Raw genomic sequence first — 21221 nt, 5'->3', positions numbered from 1 at the left:
ATGAAAATAGCCTTAAGCAATAAATTTTCAAAAGTCTTAAGCCATACCAAAAAAGGTTAGCTAAGCATTTAGCACATCCTTGGTAAGTAGTATAACATTCATTATATAGCTGATACCTTCATGTATTCCTTGATAAATCGAGCTGCCTTCACACCAGTTTCTACATTAAAACTGATGTCAACTTTCACTTCTGTCTCCTGGTCAGTAAGTTTTATTATTGGTACCTGAAAAGGTTAAAACAAGGTTTTATAAATCCCCAGAAATGCAACACTGGTGCTATTCTCCAGCTTACTCACTGAAGCCACATGGACACTATGAGTCCAAATGAATGCAACTATCAAGACAAGGAAATGTGGTTTTGAGAAAAGATAACAATCTTAACTTGACTGACAAGCGAATACTTTTTAGTGAGGTGACTAAAAACACAGGCATGTATGAACACATTAACTTATGATCACTCATGTACACTCCCATAGCTATTCGATATCTGCCTTCATAGCTGCAATATGAATGTTTTGTAAGACAACTAAATTTACTTAATTTAATGACTCACTGCTGTTAATAGGAGACATTCTACTCTCACAAGCTGTGGCAACTGCATTCATCTGACCCAGCACTGCACCATTCACTTGCTAAACTGACAGAAGACTAGCCTAGCAGAAAAAATAAAGCACTGTGTGTTGGTTTATCAGGCTGAACTGGTTCACTGCAGAGTCAAACGAAAGCCAGAATGGATAAAAGCAAAGCAGGAGTAGCAATACTTCCTCTTCTGGCAGCAAGAAATTATTACAGAACTACTGAATATGTAGTTCAGTCTCACACCACCACCTTGAAGACAGTGTCCTACAAAATCGTCTTACAATCATAACCTGAACTTCAGCTGATAACATTTATTTTAAATTGAATTTCTTGTCTTTTTAATCTGAAATGGAAAACAAAAAAGATCATTTTATACCAACAGCAGAGGGAATAAAATAAGAAAGGCTAGTAGAATTGATAAGCCTAGCCTAGTGCCATTTTCCATCACTAACTGGTACCACTGATTCTGAAAATCCCACCCATTCTCAGGTAAACCAAAGATTACCAGAGCTACTGTTAATGTACTGCTACTCCAATGCAAGCCACAGGAATCTTCTGGACCTAAAAGAGTCACCCTATTTAAGAGACCACAAAACATAACAGCTTGCTAACAGAAGTTTGGAATACTTTGCTTAGTCTCCTGGGGAAAACACCACTTGCTCAGTAACATAAAATTCTTATAGTATAAGTTTTTAGCATATTCAATGCGATCCCTTAGGCTTACAAGACAGATGCAAGAGATACTACACATCAGTTTCACAAATGAAATAAAGCTCTTAAGTAGCATATTTTGGAAGGGAAAAAACAAATGTTGGGTTTGGAACACTTCACTATGCCATCAGAAACAAGACAACCTGAAAAATCAGGGTTTCAAGGTGGACAGCTCTAGTTACTGGCCCCTGGCTAAACAAAGTCCTCTCAAAGGTCAGTGGAAAAACATTATACAAATAGTTAATTTATTTTACTAGATATTTTGCAAATACTTTCAGATCTTTATTGACAACATAAGCAAAAAGTATGGCCTTCCAGTAGATATAGTACAGAGAATTACCACTGTCCATGTAAAAAACTGTGTGCTATTGCTAAGTACATACACATTCTACTAAAATTTTGCAGAGCAAAACATTGTGCTTAAGACAATATCATTTGCTTCATGACTTAAGAACACTATTTATCACCAACATCTTAAGTGGTCTGAAAGCTTTTCAGTTCAGTATTCCAAAGACTATTACTTACCGTAGCTTTATCAAGTACTTTAATGGAATATGGCTCAGCCACATTGTGTTTTCGTAGTGCTTGCTCCAGCAGCTGTAAAGGGGGCCGTTCCCATTTCCCAAAAACAACTAGATCAATATCACTAGACAAAAAGAACACAGCATGAGATCCTGAACTCTCAAGCATAATACTCCACCAAAAAAAAAAAAAAAAAAAAATGGTACAATTGGCATTCTACATATTACAAGTCCTCCAGGGTGACCATTTTGTAACTTTTCATCTAGGCTCCCAATAAGCTTCCTTTAGCAATGTTAAGTAAGAGATGGTCTAGTGTGCTTTAGGACCCAAAGTAGTATTCTAGTTTCTTGCTTTCAGTTCTCTGATGAGTTCTTTGAGCTCCTCTCCCTTTTACCTTTCTTGCTCGCTCCCCTCTGACTTCCACAGCCCAATCCCATGCCTCATCTACCCAGGCTGACAGGCATGTCAATACTCCAAACAATTTTTATCAGTTATTGTTATTCATAGAAATGAAATTTCCAGTGCTTTCCTACTGAAAATGGAATTGATATAAAGACAACATAGTCTTTAAGACACAGCTACACGGGTTTTCTACATCCATCTCTTGAACCGTTAAGCAATATAAAACACTGAATTAAATAAGACATTTTGCTCTCCAAAAAAAATGGAGAAACACAGCTGCGATGACTCCTCTGACTTTGCACAGTAACTCTGTGGTAAGTGATACACTCTTAGAAATTCACCTTATTTAACAAAACACAATCTTTACACAGGAAATATTAAACATTCAATTTCACTGTATCTTGAAAACAAAGAGCCAAAGACTAACCCCAGACACAAGGAAAAGGTAATTCACCAAAGGGTCAGTAAGTACCTAAAGCAGTACAATGATATATCAAAGCAGTACAATGATATATCAAATATTTCTCAGATCTGTAAGTTCAAAAGCTCTTCCCTTTGTCATATGGGGAATTAGGCAAAAATTTTACTGGAAGTTTGATAGGTTTACACATTCCAGTCTAAATTCGCCTTTGAAATTTACCATTACTCTAAAAGACGACAAGCTTCTATATAAAAGTAAATTATTACTTACCTAGTTGGAAGATAAAGCCCTGTACTAAAGCTGCCAAATATCTGGACCTGAAAAAAACCAACACCAGTGAAATATCTTGTAATTATGAATGCTCACTTCATTTACTTTCACAAGACTTAAGATTTTTCTGGACTTATTAAGGATATAGCCCAGGACAAAAGTTATTGAAGTTACTTTACTACATACTCTGTTAAGCCTGTACAAATACACTTTCTTTTATAGATGCAACTTTAGAAGCAATTGAGGTTTTTTAACATGAAATGACTATCAATCCTGCTAGCAGCAGAGCACAAGCATTTGAAACAAGTCCTTTTCACGATTTATTTCCAGTTCGACAGAAGTATAAGCTGTTACATATTTCCTTCCTTCCTGCTCCCTTCTTTCCTCACAGAACAGCTTTACAGAAATTGGAAGAGTTTAAGGGAAACATTTTTCCAAATTTTTAGGTTTAAAAAACAGCAAGTGCTTCTAAACATATAATTCAGATAAACATGAATACTCCAGATTTTACTGTAAAGATGACTATGAAATTGTGGTAGTGTTTGTGTGTGGATAAGAAGGCATGCTGAAGAGACATTCATGGTTCACATCAAATACTTTACTATGCTTCCAGTCTAGAGAATTGAAAGGTTCTTCCTCTGCTACAGCAAAGCACAATCTACAAGTTCACTTCTTTGAAGTGACCTATGTAAAGGCTGGGCAACTCTGGGCCATTTCAGTGTTAATATCTGTTCCCACAAGCCAAAAAAATGTTATTACTAAGGGAAATCACAGGTGAGGATGAAGTAGATGAGATTTATAGTATCTTTAGCTCAGTACTGTGGCCACAGCCCTCACTCTTTGTCATGGAAGGCTATGAAATCAGTGGTTTGAATTGTTTTTCTGCTCATTAATGACAATGCTACTATCTGGTAATCAGAAAGGTGATGCTAGAGATACAGTTTACATTACATTCCTTTTGGATGTTTTTTTGTTTGGAGGAAACTTACTCTTGGGGTAATAAACTGTTACCCCAACCAGGGGTTTGAAACTACAACAACTTTAGTTGCAAGATACCTCAGGAAGTCAAGTCCAACCTTCCCACTAAAGCAGGGCTAAAGTAATTCCCTGAATGTCAAATTTGTGAGTAGTACAAAAAAAATATGGGTTTTTTAACGGTTCTTTTGTAAAATATTTGTATTTACAAATATCCAGAGAGTCAGGACTCCTTGCAGAAATGGATACATAGGTAGTCAGCCTCACTTTAACATTAAAAATGAAGTTATGCAGAGAGAATCAATTTAATAAGCCTTTAAGAAATACACTTCTTAAAGTGGAGAGTTCTTCACATCCCCAGTTCTCAAAATGAAAAAATTATCAATAGCCTTCATTAACCTGAAATCTAGGTTTTAAATTTCCTCCACTTTTTAAAATAAACTGCCAAGTACTGCAAGAGCTGTGATATTAAGTCAATTGCCTTAAGTTTGAAGTCTTATCTGTTCACTTCTAAAACACAGACAGATAATAGCAAGGTTAAGTGAACCGAGCTCTACAATTTACTAGAGTATCAAATCAACACTTAAATTACACTCACATCAGCTGTAGGCCAAAGATCTTTGATGACCGTTTCTATTCTTTTCACCACTTCTCTTCTCATAGCTGCTTCTTCAGGACGAGGGGACATGAAGTCATAGAAGTCAATTATTTCTTCATGTAGTCTAAAGTAGAAAGTAGCATCAGTTATAATGACCATTTAACTATTACAATAAATTTCAACAAAAACAGGCCATAGGCTTTATTAAATATCATCATTTAACCAAAACCAGCAGTACTTTCAAGAAAGGTGAATACGACAACAATTAGGCTTTCATATGGGAAACTGGAGGGTTTATGATCTGGGATTTGGGACAGATATATTCATACTTGATTTTCATGGCAGCACCTCACAGTAACCTCAGCAATACCTACATATCTGCCCTCATCACATTACCTAAATGCTAAAGATGTCAAAAGACACAGGACACAAACGCTAGTAGACATTTACTAACCTTCTTACTGGCTCAACAGTGAAGGTCAGATTCAATTCCTGATTCCCAAAGATTATTTTCTTTAAAAAACAAAGCATAGTCTTAAAAACTACACAATGATCCAAATGTGAAGCAGCACAAGAACAATTAAAATCTTCAAGGAAGTTTGTTCTTCCAGGGGTTCTTTCTTCTGTGTACATGGAAGTTTACATGGACTTGGAAACACGCCACTGGCATTAATGAGTTTTTGTAGATGGTGATAAAAGGGACATTTTAGTATTCCTTGATGTGAAAATGCCCACTTTGACAAACAGTGATTCCTTTGACCACTCAAGCCCTTTATTAGCCATTCATTCATATAGGAAGTGACATTCCAACTGAACTACTCAAAGTGAGAAGCGTTAAATATATTCTCAAGTGTAAAGTACATTAATACCAGTGTTACATGAGGAGTTCTGACACTGGATCTTTATACACCTGTGAAGTCCTTTTGTTTCCCATCTCATGATACTATAGCACACTTGCTGCCAAATTTGAAAGAAGATCAATCTAAATTTTCAGGTGAACGTCATGTTTGCTTTCAATGGAAAAGCACCGAGACATGCAAGGAAAAAAAAAAAAAAAAGCAGGTAACTACTGCTGTGATATTTTACAAAAACCTCTTTTTGATGTTGACATATTTCTAAGATTTCTCTCTAATTCAAGAAACATATCAGTTCAACGTTGTAGTGAAATCAAAATACTGTCCGTCCCACTCCAAAAAAAAGTCAGGTTCAATCCTTAGTCAACATACTTGGCCCTCCAAAAGGAAAATTTTATACATCTCTGGGAGAATTCTTAACTCTTCCCCTGAGACTTTCGTAACTCATTTTACTAGAGAATTCCCACTCTAAGAGATAGTCTCCAAAAGACCATATGCCTAATTTTTAAGTGTCAGGATTCCTTTCTATCCACATTCTATTCAGATTTTAGCACCAAAGCACAAAGATACTTCTAAAAGCATACAGATTTAGAATTACAGTTTGCCCTTTCTCTTATCTTAAACTGGGCCTGGATCCACAATTGAACATTTAACTATGCAGCAGACTTAAATATTTCAATTTGTTGACAAATCTACTTGATTTCAAAACTTCAGAGCAAGACAGAAAATACAAACTAACATGCTCCTATTTTATTTTGTTTCTAGAAAGTATGCTTTTCCTGCCCCCCTTTCCAAAATGACAAAACCAATGAAGAAAATACTTGAATACACCTAACAGCAGTGGGGCCAAACTAAAGACCTCCCACTGTCCTGCTTACAAAAATCAGCAGTAGGCAGATACAAGGTGAAAGCAAGAAAAGACAAAGCAGTTATCCAAACCCCTTGCAGCAATCCTTCCAAGCCTCCAATAATTTCATTTGGCATACTTTTGGGGTAGATCCCAACCATAATGTGTATTAGCTCAAAGGACTTTTCTTCCACTGATTTTTCCAGGTATTTTTAGTCCATTTATGCTTTTGTTATTCGTGGCATACTATGAGAATTTAAGTATGCATTAGAATAAAAAAGTGCTTTATTTTACATTGTCGCCTGTTAATGATCTTATCTGATGCTCTTTTTCTTGGAGGGGCGGGGAGGGGGGGGAAGTTATTACTGGCAGTTCATCTCCAAATGTAACACTTCTCTGGCTCTCAATTCATATCTACTTGTCTCTATCCACCAGTTCTTTTTCAAGCTAGCAATCCTCATCTGTTTTTCCCTCCTTACACAAGAACAGGTCCAAAGTTTGATCACTGCTAACTTTCTTCAGCTTTTCAGCTGCACCATGTTTTCTGACAGGTGGCCAGAAATGCACACAGAGCCAATATATAATTATGCCATTCAATCCATGACACACACCTGTTTTCATTTTATTGTCCGTATCTTTGCAAGGATTGCTGCTAACTGCTATTTGAGGATATCTGAGCATACCCCTGCTCTTTAAAAGAAACCATTACAAAGGAGCTTCAAAGTGTTTTCTGAACAATAACCACCGACATAAAGCCCACCCACTGGGTATATTCAGCCTGAATTATTTTTCTTCAGATTCATGATTCCATATTTACTAGAATTTAATTTTATCAGCAATTTTATAACCTAATGAACAATGAACTCCCACTGCGACTGTTTGCAGTCAGTCCTAGCTTTCTGTCATCCTTTCTATCCTTTTCTCAATCATTTCTTCCCTCCAGGTATTTATGAATATATCAAGCAACAGAGTCTTCATTAATTCCACTGGTAACTTTCCCTTATTATAAAGTAATTAATCCATTCACAGCAAACCTGTGACTCTTCAGTTTTTAGTCTTCAAAAAAGAATCTCATAAACATTCTTCCAAAAAAAAAAAAAAACCCAACAGTTCTGTGTTATCAGACTGACCACACGAATAAGGATTAACAATGAAGCCTCCAAGGAAATGAGACCTGTGAGGCACAACTAACTTTATCAAAGTATGCACTAGCTCCTTTCTTTATGTTTACTCACACAAATAAGTTCTGTTTTGTTATCAAACCCCATCCAACCACTCCAGGAGATCCAGACATTCCTGAAAAAAATGCATTTAACAGTAGCCATCCCATATTAGAGAAGGAGGAGAATAAAAGCAGTCTCAGTTCCCCTACGCACTGCAGCCTCTACCATGCATGGTGTAGTCTTTCAAAAGCAGCCCCTAGTGTGTCAGCAAGGTCAGAAAAATAGCAAGCACACAAGCACTCTCACTTCACTGCCCCACTGAGCTTCTGTTCAGATGACATACACTGTCACAATTCTTAATTATATCACAAAAGACTCCAGAGAATATCAGCCATTACTAGTCTACATTTACTTCCCTGATCTACTTTTTAAGAAGTCACCTTCATATTTTCTACCTTGCACTGGCAAGGCAACACTTCATTTAATGCTTCAGTTTGCATGGGACAACAGCACAAGAGCTAGATAAAACTCATTTAAAGTTCAAACCATACGCTGTGGTTTCATGGTTAAGTTCCTCCAGAATTCTTCAGCATATATCACCAGACAGCGTTGTAAAAGTTATCATTCTGCTGATGGATTTAGATGCTCCTTACTGAAATTTAACATGACAGTTGCCTGGAGTCAACGAAAGTTCTGGTGAGAAGTCTCTTAAGCCCTTCTCTAACAAAAAGCAATGCAATTAGTTCACTTAGTTTTTACTACATGATCTGACTTCTCTTGGGTGCTCTTTCATGCCTCTCTGAGCCCTAGTGACTCTGGCAAGTTTCTTGCTTTCGATGTGCAAGGTTTTCAGGTTTTAATGCACTTAGCAAAGCAGTTCTCAAACCCTCTGTCTTAACAGACTTCTATTTTGTTTGCTCTTTCCAGTTTTCCTTAATTCAACAGCTTCTACTTCTCAGATAACATCATATTCCTGGCCTACATCCTCCTGGATAAGAGTCAATGCTATCTTCACAGTCAGCATATGACAACACAACCATCTTAATACAGCATTTTCAAGCATTTTACCCTTTTGGCTTCCTCCTGAAGAAGCTTCTCAAAACCAAGATACTTTTTTAAAATGTAATGTTACTATAGCTTACATTTCTCTAAACATCTTTGCTCAGACAAGGTTATTGGAACACAGTCACAAAAAAGCAGCTCTGATATACATAAAACAAGATGCTGTATGCTGCTTAGGACTAATCTCAGAGTAACTTCTCTATTAGCTGAAGGAATAATTCGGTGTCTGAAAAAACAGATCACAACAGGATATTCACACAACAGTATTTTGCTGATGTAGCCTCTACAACCTTCATAAGCGCTTGTTACTTCTTAAGTAAGCGTACTGTGACTTAAGTAAGATACTGTGACAGTATCTTAAACATTAGGAACAGAATTACAATTTGCAGCACATGATGTACACACAGATATAAGTAACATCTTAACTTTTTTTTTTTTTTAAAGATAGAACTTCTTTCTTTCAACATATAGCATGAGTCAATTTTCTCAATCTCCTTCTGGTGTCTTAAAAAATTTGGGCTCCAGCAGCATCCCAGCACCTAGCTATCTTCTATCACATTTTAAGATGCCTATTACACTACTTTCCTAGCAAAGATAGGCATTTTAATTGACTTTTTCACAAGGCAGTTTCGCTATATTTATAGAAACACTGGGAACAAAACTTGTTGGTGAGATCTAACTGTACTCTTAATGCAAGGTGGAGAAGATTAGAACGCAGGGATGCAGAAGAGAGGCTACTTGTACTTGCTACACTATTCAGCTTGCTAATTTTAACAGCCTGGAGGAACCTACCATTCACTAATGCTATTACTGCTAAGCACAGTAAACATCTGCTGCTTTCAGGCTGAACTATGCAACAGAATTGACACCTTTTGTTTACCAAAAATTTATCCCTTTTACTGTTTTAGGAAAGGCAGACACACTTCTAGTCTTCAGGTTAAAATAATACTCAGGAGACATTCTCAGACTTCTGTAATGTTTTTCCTTAAAGGCAGGTTTCTAAGAAAGGAGATCATTTACTTCACTCATCATTTACTGTACTGTTACAACTATTATTATATATGACATTGACTTGTTACTTCAAGGGCTAACTTCAATGCAGTAAAATTAAATTCTCAAACATCAACAAACTAGAAGGTGAATGAAAAGCTACAGCAACTTTTTTCCCTCAAGTAAGCATCATGTTTCTTTTCAACATCATGTCTACACTACTAAGCACATTAATTTATTCTAAAGAAACAGACAGAACTATGACTGCATCATTTACATGGAACAACTGATCCTTTTTAAAAACATACTCATTCCAGTAAGTAAAGAATATTTTTCTAACTGAAAAGTCTAACACATCAGCCAAGAATCCCTATAAAAGGAAAGAATAGATGTCACAGTTAAAGCATGTGGGTGTAACACCAGGGGTGAGTAGGAAAGGGAGGTAAAGAAATGGGGAGGCATAGGCAGCATTTCAACAGAAGCTTTGTTGAAATAAAGGTTACTAATAATAGGATAAGTTCTTTCATAAAAATGTGAACTCAGAAACATGCCCAAGGACTTTGCTGTCTCAAGATTAAATGGCAAAAGGCCCAGCAGCCACTGTGCATATTTCAGAAATCTGTTGAACTATACCTTCACCTACAACTACTGCAAAGCACAAGTGCATTCTCATGGAAATGCAGGTGAAATCTTACACTACAACAATCAAATGCATTCAATAGTTGAAATCAGTGTTACAGTCTAAAACTCAGGAACAGTTTAGTGAAATAAAGGAGAATATATATATGATTGAAAGCAATAGTATATTCTGAGATACAGAAGTTTTCCAATATTATCTAAGATTAAGACATCTGCAAAAGTAGCAAAAATAGAACTATGACCAAGAAGATGAGGTGAACTTACAATTCCCATCCCACTCACAACACCCATCAGGTGCCTTTACTTTTTTATACCAGTCCTCCTCACTACCAGTAACACTCAGGTAATAGTACTCTATGCCCCATGCAATGTTCTAGGCTTACAGATGAGAGAAACTATGAAGACATAGTGCTACGTTCACAGACTGTACTGCCGCACCAAATCAGTCTCATATTACTACGTAATTCAGACAGCAGTTACCTTTGTCACTGTAATTGTATGGAAGGCAGCAAACTCAAAGACTGGTATAAAAAAAAAAAACTCAACTGTATAGAACTTAGAAATGTTTTACAGGTAGGTACCCTAAATACTAAACTCAAAGAAGAATCAAGCTTACTTTGCATGTTAGCTACTAAGGAGAGAATGGAAAAAAAAAGTACTTCTGTTCTCATCCACAGAACAAAGAGTAGTTTATAACATATATTGTACCTTTTCCACAAGAGATCATATTGTTCTTATTTCCCCTCTAAGCCTTCTCTTTGCCCCACATTCTTGCAAGTTAGAGCCAGTCCTAATTTTATATTGAGTTTCTTGTCAATTAAATTTTACCTCTTAAGAGCACTTTGACAGCTCACACACTCAAGAAACTAAGCTTGTTGGACTGATTTACACTGCAAATTTCCAGACTTAAGTAACAGAATTTGTTTGCGTTTTGGAAAAGAAAAAGAATCAAAAACTAACCTATTTTTGCAAAGTATGTCAATCCAATAAAACTCAACCAATTACCTTTCAATGGCTGGACGTACTTTGAAAAAGCTGCATTATAAAAATCTGGAAAAGAAACTGATATATCTGCAAGTTAATACATGGCAAAATAGATCTGCTACATAAGCTTCTGAACAGCTGTACATTACTCCTGACTTAGGCTGCTGGACTTACCACCACCACCAAGAAAACATCACATAATTATTTTGTTGCATCAGTGAAGGAGCATACCATATGTTAAACCTTGGAACTGAATCAGCAAGCTCACTATGCCAATAAATAGAACCGCTAAACACTGAAATTCCTGTCTTAATACTATTCTTTTCCAAATGCCCAAAGATAGCAAGCGATTAACATCCCAGACAAGTCAGAAAGGTTGCAACAGCAAAAACACATTAGTGATGAGAGACTAATTATGCCCATGTAGATCAGGTATGCATTACACCAGGTTAGCCACTGAAACATTTAAAAGCAGCAGCAACTCTTGATATAATCTCAAGCAGCAGAGTCTAATTCAAAATGCATCCATCAAAGCACCACTAGCAGCAAACCCTGCACATTCAAAGTCAGTATCTCTGCAAGGCAACGAAAGCTAGAAAAGCCTCTTCTGGATTTAAGTACTGCTGCAGTTCACCATATAAAAGAGCTTCTTAATTTAAGAATCTCAACCAAAAGAATAAGGTGTTCCAGTATTAAAGATACCACACCGGTTGTTTAGCAAAATCATGCATCACTAATCAGATTTTAGGGAAAAAAAGAGCTTCCACTACCTTGTCACAGGATTCCATCAGAAGATGTCTTCAGAAATCCTGAAGTCATGTATAAAGCAGGAAAAGAGGATTGGAAGATTAAGGATATTAAAAAGGATTATGAGGAACAACTTAATGAGATGCAAACCTATGCTTGAGAAAGGATAAACTAGCTCAGGAGCCCAAAAACCTGCTTCTGTTAAGTGAATTAAGTGATCAGAACAGAGAAAGTTAAGTGATCACAATGCATGACAAGTAGAGAAGCTAGTTTTTATTTTTTCTTTTTTTTTTTTTTTTATCCCTCAGAGGTTTCCCTGATCCCTAACTATACAGGGAGAACTTGTCTCAAGCCAACTTTTTAGTAGAAAATACTTCACAGCAAAATCTATTCCTGATAATTTGGTATTCACCAAAAGCAGCACTCACTTGATACTGCATTTGTATCAGAAGAACATTAAGCAGCCATCTTTCTTTTTTTAATTTAAAAGCATTAGTTTTGCTATTCATAATAGTCAAACTAGTCAAAAGTAGAATCAATGCAACACATGAATAGTTATGACTGTATCAAGATGTCAACATAGCTTTCGTAAATGGAGTAGCATCTTAAAACCATTAGGAATTATTTTCAAGAATCATTGAACCACAAAGGAAATCCTGTTATCTACTTGGATTTCCAAATGGCATTTGATAATGGTCGCACATGTCTTTATGAAGACTTATGAAGAAACTAAGCTGACATGGGATGAGAGGGAAGACCCTCATGTAGATCAAGAACTGTTTTAAAGAGAAAACAAGCAGCTGGAACTCTTAGTTTCCATATTAAACAAAGGTCACTAGTGAAGCCCGGAAGCGCCCTATGCTAGTCAACATCCTCCAAAGTGATCTGGCATTGGGACAAATAGTAAAGAAGTCCGAGGCTGCAAGGTTATCTAGAATAAGCCAGCTCAAGAACTGCAGATGGACTTTAAAATACAGAGTGCATAATGAAGTAGCAGGCAGAATTTGAAATGGGATAAATATAAGCACAACAGAGGCATATGAGAAAATTCTATCTTTACAAAGATGCAATGAGGGGCTCTACACCAGCTCTAAACACTGATAATCAAGATCTTGAAATAAGAATTCTGTTAAAAGGTCCCTTCAATACTCAGTAAGCAAAAAGAACAGGCAAGTCCCGTGGTAGTAATCAGGAAACAAAGTACAAGCCAGAACAAGATAGCCTAAGATGTAGGAATACTGTGACACTATCACACACAGGTCTGGTTCATCCAAGTCCCTAAGATACAACAGAACTGTAAAGCATACACAGGTGATAAAAATCTAGAGGCAGGAATCAGCTTCAAATACAAGGAATGATTAAATAGACTAGAAAACAGACAACTGTCAGGTTATTCAACTTTTCCCTTCCCTCTTTCAAGTCAGCCACAAAGAGCATTCATGGACTGCCTCATTAATGCACAGACCTGTGGCTGCCAGCACCTACAACCCTAGTGACAGCCTCAGGACAAAAAAAAAAAACACATATGGATCTTTACATAACGCATAGCTCAACCGAGGAACACCTTGCCACAGGACGCTGCTGATCCCAGAAGCTCATACCAGCTCAAGATGAGATGAGACAAATTCATACATAAAATCCACAAGTTTAACAATGCACTGCCTGTAGCCCAGGTAGTCCAAGAACCATAGATCATTTAAAATCTGAGAGATTATTCCAGGAAATAGCACCACAGGCTCCTGTTGATATATTCTTCTCCCAACATTTGGCACTGGCCTCTAATGGTCTCACCCGGTACAGCTGTTTATGTTCTTAGTGCCAATTATCTCTACTGCCAAAGCCTAACAACTGTGAAAAGTATCATGAAGCCAATGCCAGGATTAAACTGCTCCAAACATGTCCCATTCTCCTCTACACACAGATGTGAGCACCTGTCATGCGAAGCCTTCTCATGTTTTACTACTGTAGCTCAGCCTTTCCAACCTCTAATACTATGTTCTCTCTCAAGTCTACTGCTGCCAAAATATTCCTTTCATTCCCTTACCGAAGCATCAGAGCCTAACTCTACGCTAGGCAGCCACTTTGCAAGGAAACTTTGAGCTTTACCTACTCTAGTCAACTTAGTCGACCGCAAAAAAGAGATGTTATGTTCTTTTGACAATTCATCCAGCAGCTACCCTTGAACTCTGCTGCGTGCCAACCTTTAGGCATGAAAACAATCCTTTCAACCACATCACGATGCTCTCTCAAGTCTCTGTCCAGAAATTTACTATGACTAACAGGCCCTAGCTACCCCTGCCCTCCTCCTTGCATACTACAGTATATACTGCCTAGTTCTGCCCTGATCCTAAAGCCAGATGAAACAAGAATCGAGTGTACATTGCCAGCACTGCCCGCCTTTTACATTAAGACCTTCACTACAGGTAACCACTGAACATTGCAGATAACAGACACTAATGATTTAACAGTAGTGTGGATGAAGTATAGCCCACTGTGTTGATTCTTTATTAGAAGGTATTAGAGCAAGACAGCACTGTTAAGTACAGGACGGAGTTAGAGTAACAGCCTTGGGAATCCCTTTAAAGCCCTTACAAGTGCTGGACACCCCAGCGTAGACAGCAAAGGCTTCACAGAGTTTCCAAAGTCTGCATTTTTCCAGCTCAGCCAAAGTACAAGAAAATAAAATTTGCAAAAGGGGCTGACAATGTGGCATCCCTACACATTAATTTGCATTGTCCAGCTCTGACAGCAGCATAATAAGAAGTGAGGATTGATAAACATGGAACTAGAGTTCTGGAAGGCCCTGAATGCAATGCATTTTTAACAGTGCATTGCACAAAACCCAGTAATTGAATTTATCTTGGTCACCGAAGTTCAGCAATATATCATAAAAGCAAAAAACCCAGTAAGACTGGAATTAGAAACACTTCAGCATACAGGTGAAGAAATAAACAAAACCTAATACACACTTAGTATATAGTAACACCACCACATCCGAGTAGCTACAGAAATTAATCTCTGGACATCACGTTTGGTACACATTATCCTTCAGCTCCAAACTAGTGAACACTGAAACACATCTTCTGGGGAAGCATCATCATAAGCTTACCTTTCTTATGAGGACTCTTCCCAGGCATCTGCTATGGTCACCAGACAACACTGGCCTGAATCTTCCTTCAGCCTAACCAAATGTGGAGGTGTTTGCGCTGTTGTACTCTACAACAGAACTTTTGTGTCATTATCAAGAAATAGTTAAAGACAACAGGTATGGAGGGGGAAATATGAATGCAGTAAGTAGACAGATGCTATCCAACGCTAATTAGTCTAGGCAGAGCACCATTCCAATGTATCATAACACTTCTGGTATCCACACTAATCCTCAACAAGCCAGTTCTTTTGTTTCTGCACAGCACTATAATGTACCAAGCAGATATGCCAGGTATTTCAGCACTGATCTCATTCAAAATCTACAATTTATCTGAATATGTAGTTGAAGGTATTAAGCAAAACAGGCTCATATTGTTAAAAATGCTTTAATTCTTTAGTTACTTTGTTAAATTCCTATTACGCAGCAGAATAATTAAATCAGATACGATTTTATACTATTCATAAGCTATCAGCTACATCTGAAGAGATAAATGCCCTATTATCTGTGTACCCAAGCAACGTAAACCTAGCAGTAGAGACCTTAGTAAAAAGTTTAGAATAGCTTGATTCTATATTTTGAAATAAAATTCCAGCACTTTTAAACTCTCTGGATGCTTAAATTAGTCAGATATATTTAAGATACTGACTTTACAGAAACAGAAGGTATTACTTTGATGTACAAAGGCGGCAGACCCTAAGATGCTAGATGTAGTTTCAAACCACTCGAGAGGATACTTTACAGCATCCTCTTGTACAGAGGAAACTTTACAGCAAGAAACCATATATAGTTCTGAACATCAGTCTTAACAGTTTGAGCTAACCTCACAATATTAAAGGACAGTTATCTGCATTGCATATGAAACCAATCATTTTGTCATCAGTACTCCTAACCTAAACCCAGGCATTTAAGAATTTACACTGTTTCTATATTAATCATTCTGTTGAAGCACTGGAATAAATATGGCTTCATTCTCCTCACTCCTTACCTTCAAAAAATCTGGAAAAAGATGACACAGGCCAATCTAGGGCATCCTAAGGCATAGCTTTAGGATGAAATCTAATCAAGCATGGCTATTCACACTTGTGTTTTATGAGAGGGAGAATTTCCTTTACAATACAAAAGATTGGCATGCTGCTGTCAGAAGGTGGTAAAAGCAATAGGTACAAGTCCACCGAAAAAAGGAATGCTGTACGTAAAACAGAGCAAAACACAGCCTTTACAACATAAAGCATTCCTAAACATCACCACACCTACCATCACAAAGCCACTGAATATGATCCATTTGAAAAAAACAGTGACAACTTGCACTGCTACAGACCATCTCCAGCTCTGAATGAGAAAGCAGAGAGAGCACAATGCTATTTCAAAGCATGCAGGCATTTCATCAAAAGTACTACTGCAGCCTGGGAGAGGACAGAGATTACCCTTCTTAGTCTGTTACCAAAAGACAATACAATAACACTGTGAGCTACTGCACATCACTTGGAAATTCCAGCGTGTTGTAGAAAAATCTTCTGCAGAGAACAATACTCATGGCAGAGTAAGCTCTAACATTCATGCACAATATGAGTGTAAGAGCATCTATGATCAAGTCCTTCTTCCTATAATCTATGTCCAAAGCAGACTGCAACTGAAGATCATAAGGATCACATTTTTTGACAGTTGCATACACCAGTTTGACACCACTGAAGATGCTCTGTCAGTAGACCATCACAGTTATGGAAGTGTGCCTTAAGACTGGGCTGACAGTTCCAGGTAACACCAGGCAACAAATCGGGAACATAAAGGATCCAGAAGAAACTTCTGTAGGGATCTGTTCCAACCCCAGTCTTTTCAGTGCATTTTTATTTGAATAGCCAATTAATACACCAGCCCTGGCTTCAGGAAAATTAAGTTAAACTCACCAGTAGTCAGGAATTACTGCAGCAGATAAGACACCTAAAGCCACTCCATCAGTGACAGTATTTTTGTTATTTCAATCATGTAAGTACTTCATAAAAAAGATTTCTAACACCAATCAGAAAATTGTTTTAGAATACACACTTGTCCAAAATTCACCTTGGGTAACAGAACTCCAAGTTTAAGGCAGAAACTGCTTCTCATATTTAAGTCTATGGTTTCAACTTCCATGCTCTCCTTCAGCACTAGTTCCCTGCTACTCTAAGGAAAGCTGGACCTACGGGATCACACATGCTGTAGTTACCAGTGTCCCACTCCTAGCACCAGATTTCACTGTAGTAATAGATCCGTGACAGAAGATCAGGAAACACAGCTTCCACTTTCAAAGATATTTAGCCAAGAACTTGTCATTAACACATCAGCAAAAGAACAACCTGTATTATGGAACTGAACAGCGCAACTGAAGCTTGGCTAAACAATTTTCTTGTGTATGGATTCTCTATAAACTTATACTTGAAAAGTGGCATAAGCTTTATTAAGGGAAAGCCAACAGAAAACAAAAGGGCAGAAGGTGAAAGATAAGGATATGTGATTGGCATAGGTGGTGCCGCCTAACAGCTAGAGGACAGAACCTGCAGCGCTTGGATTCGATTCCCAGGTTTGCTATAGACCTGCTGGGTGACCCCAGGCACTCCCTCATCTGCCTGCCTGGAGATCTACCTCAGTGACACTGACTTGCCTTACACAGATAAATTAAAATGTTAACTTGGTGTTCTACTGCATCTCTATGGAAATAAAACAAAGAAATTCAGACTATTTTTAAGATACTATTGGAATTTTAGACACACCTCTTATTAGTACAGGACCCAAAGCTCCCAGCATGACACCTCTTAAGCATCCAAATCTTAGCTTCCTGTAAGCAATTTTCATTTTCAGTCTCAGTTTGGAATTAAAAAGCAGTAGTCTTAAGTCTTGTCCTCCCCAGGAGAGGGTACGATTTGCAAAAACAGAACTTTGAAAACATCTTTTAAAACTTCTGGATAACTTTAATGTACCTGACGCCTGACAATACCATGCAAAAGAGAAAAGGAAGATGCTGTCCTTAAGTTAAATCTCCCGAATTTCTCCAGCTCTGAAAGCGCACCCTGTTATCCACCTCCCTCTACAAACATGCAGTGCCTTTACTCCATGGGCATCCAAGGGTCTTGGATTTTAGGAGTTCCAAGAAACTATTTTTGAAATGACATCAGAAATCTGCTATGGTCAATCAATGCAGCCAGCACTTTTTCCATGAATAAAATAACCTTAACATTAGAAAGTAACACTTTCCCTTGACTGAGTGAAATTTGGCAGCTGAAATACAGAAATCTCACGGAGCACCCCAGAGGCACTTTGCTGAAGTTTAGTCCCTTCTACACACCAATCGGACCAAACCGAATACTCTGCCTTACTAACTACCCATTTATATGAGAAAGTTACAGCCACAGAATAGGATAAGCTTCATAAAAGCGATCTCTTTAGAAAGCCAAGTTTTAAGTTCAGATATTGGCTGGCTCAATCTATTCTAGAGCTAGAACACTTCCCCCAAAAACGTCCTAAGACCACATTGACTTTCATGCTTACTTCAGCCAGAATTGGGCACTTCCCTTTCAACTGAGGTTCCTAACACTCCCCGAAGTAATCAGCCTGCTACACCCTAAGCAGAGGCACTTAAAAATGAGTGCAAGGGTTTTCTCTGAGCCTTCCATTTCCCCCTTGTGCTCTGAATTGACCCCTAGGAGCTTTGACAAGCATCCCCCACCCATCTTTGCTTTGATTATTGTAGGTGTCGTTTGACGGTGGCCTGGCAACTTCACCTCTCAACCTACTACAAGGCAAGGCCTAACACCGTGCATCTGCGGGTTCCCAGGCCCTGCCCGCGTCACCACTTCGGCCAGGAGCCACCCAGCCAGCACAGGCCAAGGCGATTTATGAAAGAACACAGTTTTGTGCCCCGCCATCCTCCATCATCGACCTCACTGCCACAGCCAGCTCTGGAGGAATTTGTGTGACCCCAACCCACACCCCACGCCCCCCGCCCGTGCCCGGCGGGGCCGCAGGAGAGGCCGCCGAGGTCCCCCTTTCCTCTGGGGCTGCAGCAGCCCCAGGGGCCCCGGCTGCTCACCCCTGCACGCCCGGGCTGTATTTCCTGGTCTTCCAGGGTGTGCCGGGGCTCTGCAGTGCTGGCTGAGGCGGCTGCCGCTGCTGGTGGGGGGAGTTGTTGATGGCGACGCCACGGCTGCCGGAGAGCAGGTAATTCATCCCATAGGTGCTGGCTTTATTCTCTCGTTTCCTACGGCCCGGGTGGTACTGGTGCTGCTGGGGAGAGGCCGGCGGCGGCGGGTGGGGGCTGCGCGCCAGGTGCGGGGGCTGGTGGTGCCCGTTCACACCGTTCACTTTGTTCTCGTGGAAGTTAAAAAACTCCCCGGGTCCGGCCCCGCTGCCCAGCAGCCCGGGAGGAGCCACCGCCGCCGCCCGGGGGCCGCAGGAGGAAGAGGAGGAGCCGCCGCCTCCGCCGCCGCTGCACGATCCCGAGGAGGAGAAGCCGGGGCTCTCGGTGCCGGACTCCACCGACGAGCAGGAGGACGAGGAAGACACGGAAGGCGACTTCTGCAGCCGCCGCCCTCCCTCGCCGCCGCCGTTGACCGCCGCGGGGCCGCCGCCGGCGGGAACCAGTCCGGTCAGCAGGGCCGGAGGGGAAGGCGAAGGCGAAGGCGGCGAGGAGGAGGAGCAGCAGGCGCCGCCGCCGGGCGCCCCGAGCCGCAGGCAGCTGTGGCCGCGGGGCGGGGAGGCGGCGGAGTCCAGCGCCGGGGAGTTCAGGCAGAGGTAGTGCGGGAAGCTGGCGCCGCCCCGGCCCCCCACGCCCTGCGAGGTCTCCCAGATCTGCATCCACAGCGCATTCGCGGGGCCTTTCTGCTCGGGCTGGATCCAGGCCACGCGGGGATCCATCCACGCCCGCCCGCCTCCGACCCTCACGGCCCGGCCAGAGCGCCGCGCCGCGCCGCCGCCCGCTCCCTCGCCTCAGCGCGCCGGGCCCGGCAGCGGCGCTTAGACGCGGGCCGGCAGCGGCGGCATGTGTCGCGGGGAGGAGGGCGGGAGGGCGGCCGGAGAAGCGGGGGGGAGCAGAGCCGGGCGAGGCGAGCGCGGCTCGGGAGGAGCGGAGACGGCGCGAACTGTACCCGGCCCGGCGCTGCCCGCAGCGGCTCCCCCTCGCCGTTCCAATGTGGCGTCCCCCTCGCCAGGGCCAGAACCAGCACTGCGCATGCCCCGCAGATTTTAAACCTTCACTGGAGACGGCCGCCCTGGCAACCGCACATGCGCGCTGGCCGCCCCGGGGGGGCGGGGCCAGGCCCGCCGAGAGCGGTGGGAAGGCGGGTGGGGCGGGGCGCGAAGGGCGTTGGGCGGGCTTCCCCCGCTCCGGCGCGCTCGTCCTCCCGCGCATGCGCGCCCGGGAATTGGGGGGACGCCGGGAGGAGGGGGCAGCTCCTCGGGCGGGAGGAGGGGGCTCGGCGGGCGCCGCGCCTGCGCAGAGCGGCCCCGCCGGCCTCCCGCCCTCCGCCCGGGCGGCCGGCGGCGGCTGCGGGCTGGGCTCTGCTGGCGGGAGCCTGTGTGAGGCCGCGGCCGGAGCAGCAGGCAGCCGCGGCCCAGCGGCCGTGTGTCCCCAAGCACCGCGTTGTGGTCTCCTCCGTGCCGGGGCTGGTCCCTTCGGAGAGGCGTAGCCCTGTTCCCACAGAAATAAAAGGGTGAACTTTGAGGAGTAACCGAGATGAGGAGCGGGCGGGGGCAGGCCTCAGGGCCGGGGGCTGAGCAGGGCCGTGCAGGCTCGCGGGGGGACGGGGAGGCCCAGGAGCGGAGGGGCCTGCCTACGGGCAGGAGCAGGCAGTCCGTGAGCAAGGGGAGGCTCTCCGGCTTGGCTGTCTAGCACCGAGGAACCGCCGAGAAGTACTCCGCTTCCGCTGGGTACTTCGGCTGTTACCGGGCTGGAGGGTCGGGGGGTCCGTCTCTGCAGTGGATGGGGCTCATTGTCCGGAGATGGCTGGTAAAATTGCATGTGGCTGCTGGAGTAGGATCGAGGGTGGGTACGCCATGTCTTCTGCGGTCTGAAGATCTGCTTTGAGAGCCAGCCTTCCAAAATTATGTGCGTAACTGTTCTCCTAATGCAGCGGTTTGGCCTTTTCCTTGAGCAGCTTCAGCTCGCATATGGATCAGGTGTCCTCTCCCTGGGGTACCCCAGAGCCTCCGGTGGTCCCGGAGTCGCCGGTCGGTCGGATACAGCCCGTACCTGACTGCAGAACAGCAGAGAGAAGGGTTGTAGGCACATAATGACAAACACTGTTGGGGAATCCCAGTTACAACAGCCCTCCCGTGCAG

The 21221-nt window shown here is 41.7% G+C and overlaps 1 protein-coding gene across 5 annotated transcripts in view; it reads right to left on the bottom strand.

Annotated features, from left to right (window-relative positions):
* The window catches only part of TENT4A (terminal nucleotidyltransferase 4A), a 62606-nt gene extending 42405 nt beyond the window's left edge, over window positions 1-20201 (bottom strand). For 2 of the 5 annotated variants that reach the window (XM_030041798.2, XM_030041802.2), the window contains exons 1-5: window positions 18976-20201; window positions 4479-4602; window positions 2906-2952; window positions 1816-1936; window positions 117-224 (exon numbers count right to left, since the gene is read on the bottom strand). In XM_030041798.2, coding sequence (XP_029897658.1) covers window positions 117-224; window positions 1816-1936; window positions 2906-2952; window positions 4479-4602; window positions 18976-19799 — 1224 coding nt within the window. In that variant the 5' untranslated portion in view covers window positions 19800-20201. The remainder of the gene's footprint in view (window positions 1-116; window positions 225-1815; window positions 1937-2905; window positions 2953-4478; window positions 4603-18975) is intronic. The other 3 variants (XM_030041797.2, XM_030041800.2, XM_030041799.2) reach the window with 2 other exon arrangements.
* Between the last annotated feature and the right edge of the window lie 1020 nt (window positions 20202-21221).

Source organism: Aquila chrysaetos, chromosome 18 (assembly GCF_900496995.4).
Source record: "Aquila chrysaetos chrysaetos chromosome 18, bAquChr1.4, whole genome shotgun sequence".
NCBI lineage: Eukaryota > Metazoa > Chordata > Aves > Accipitriformes > Accipitridae > Aquila > Aquila chrysaetos.
The sequence above is the reverse complement of the archived record's forward strand: the minus strand, read 5'-3'. Positions and strand labels throughout refer to the sequence as shown.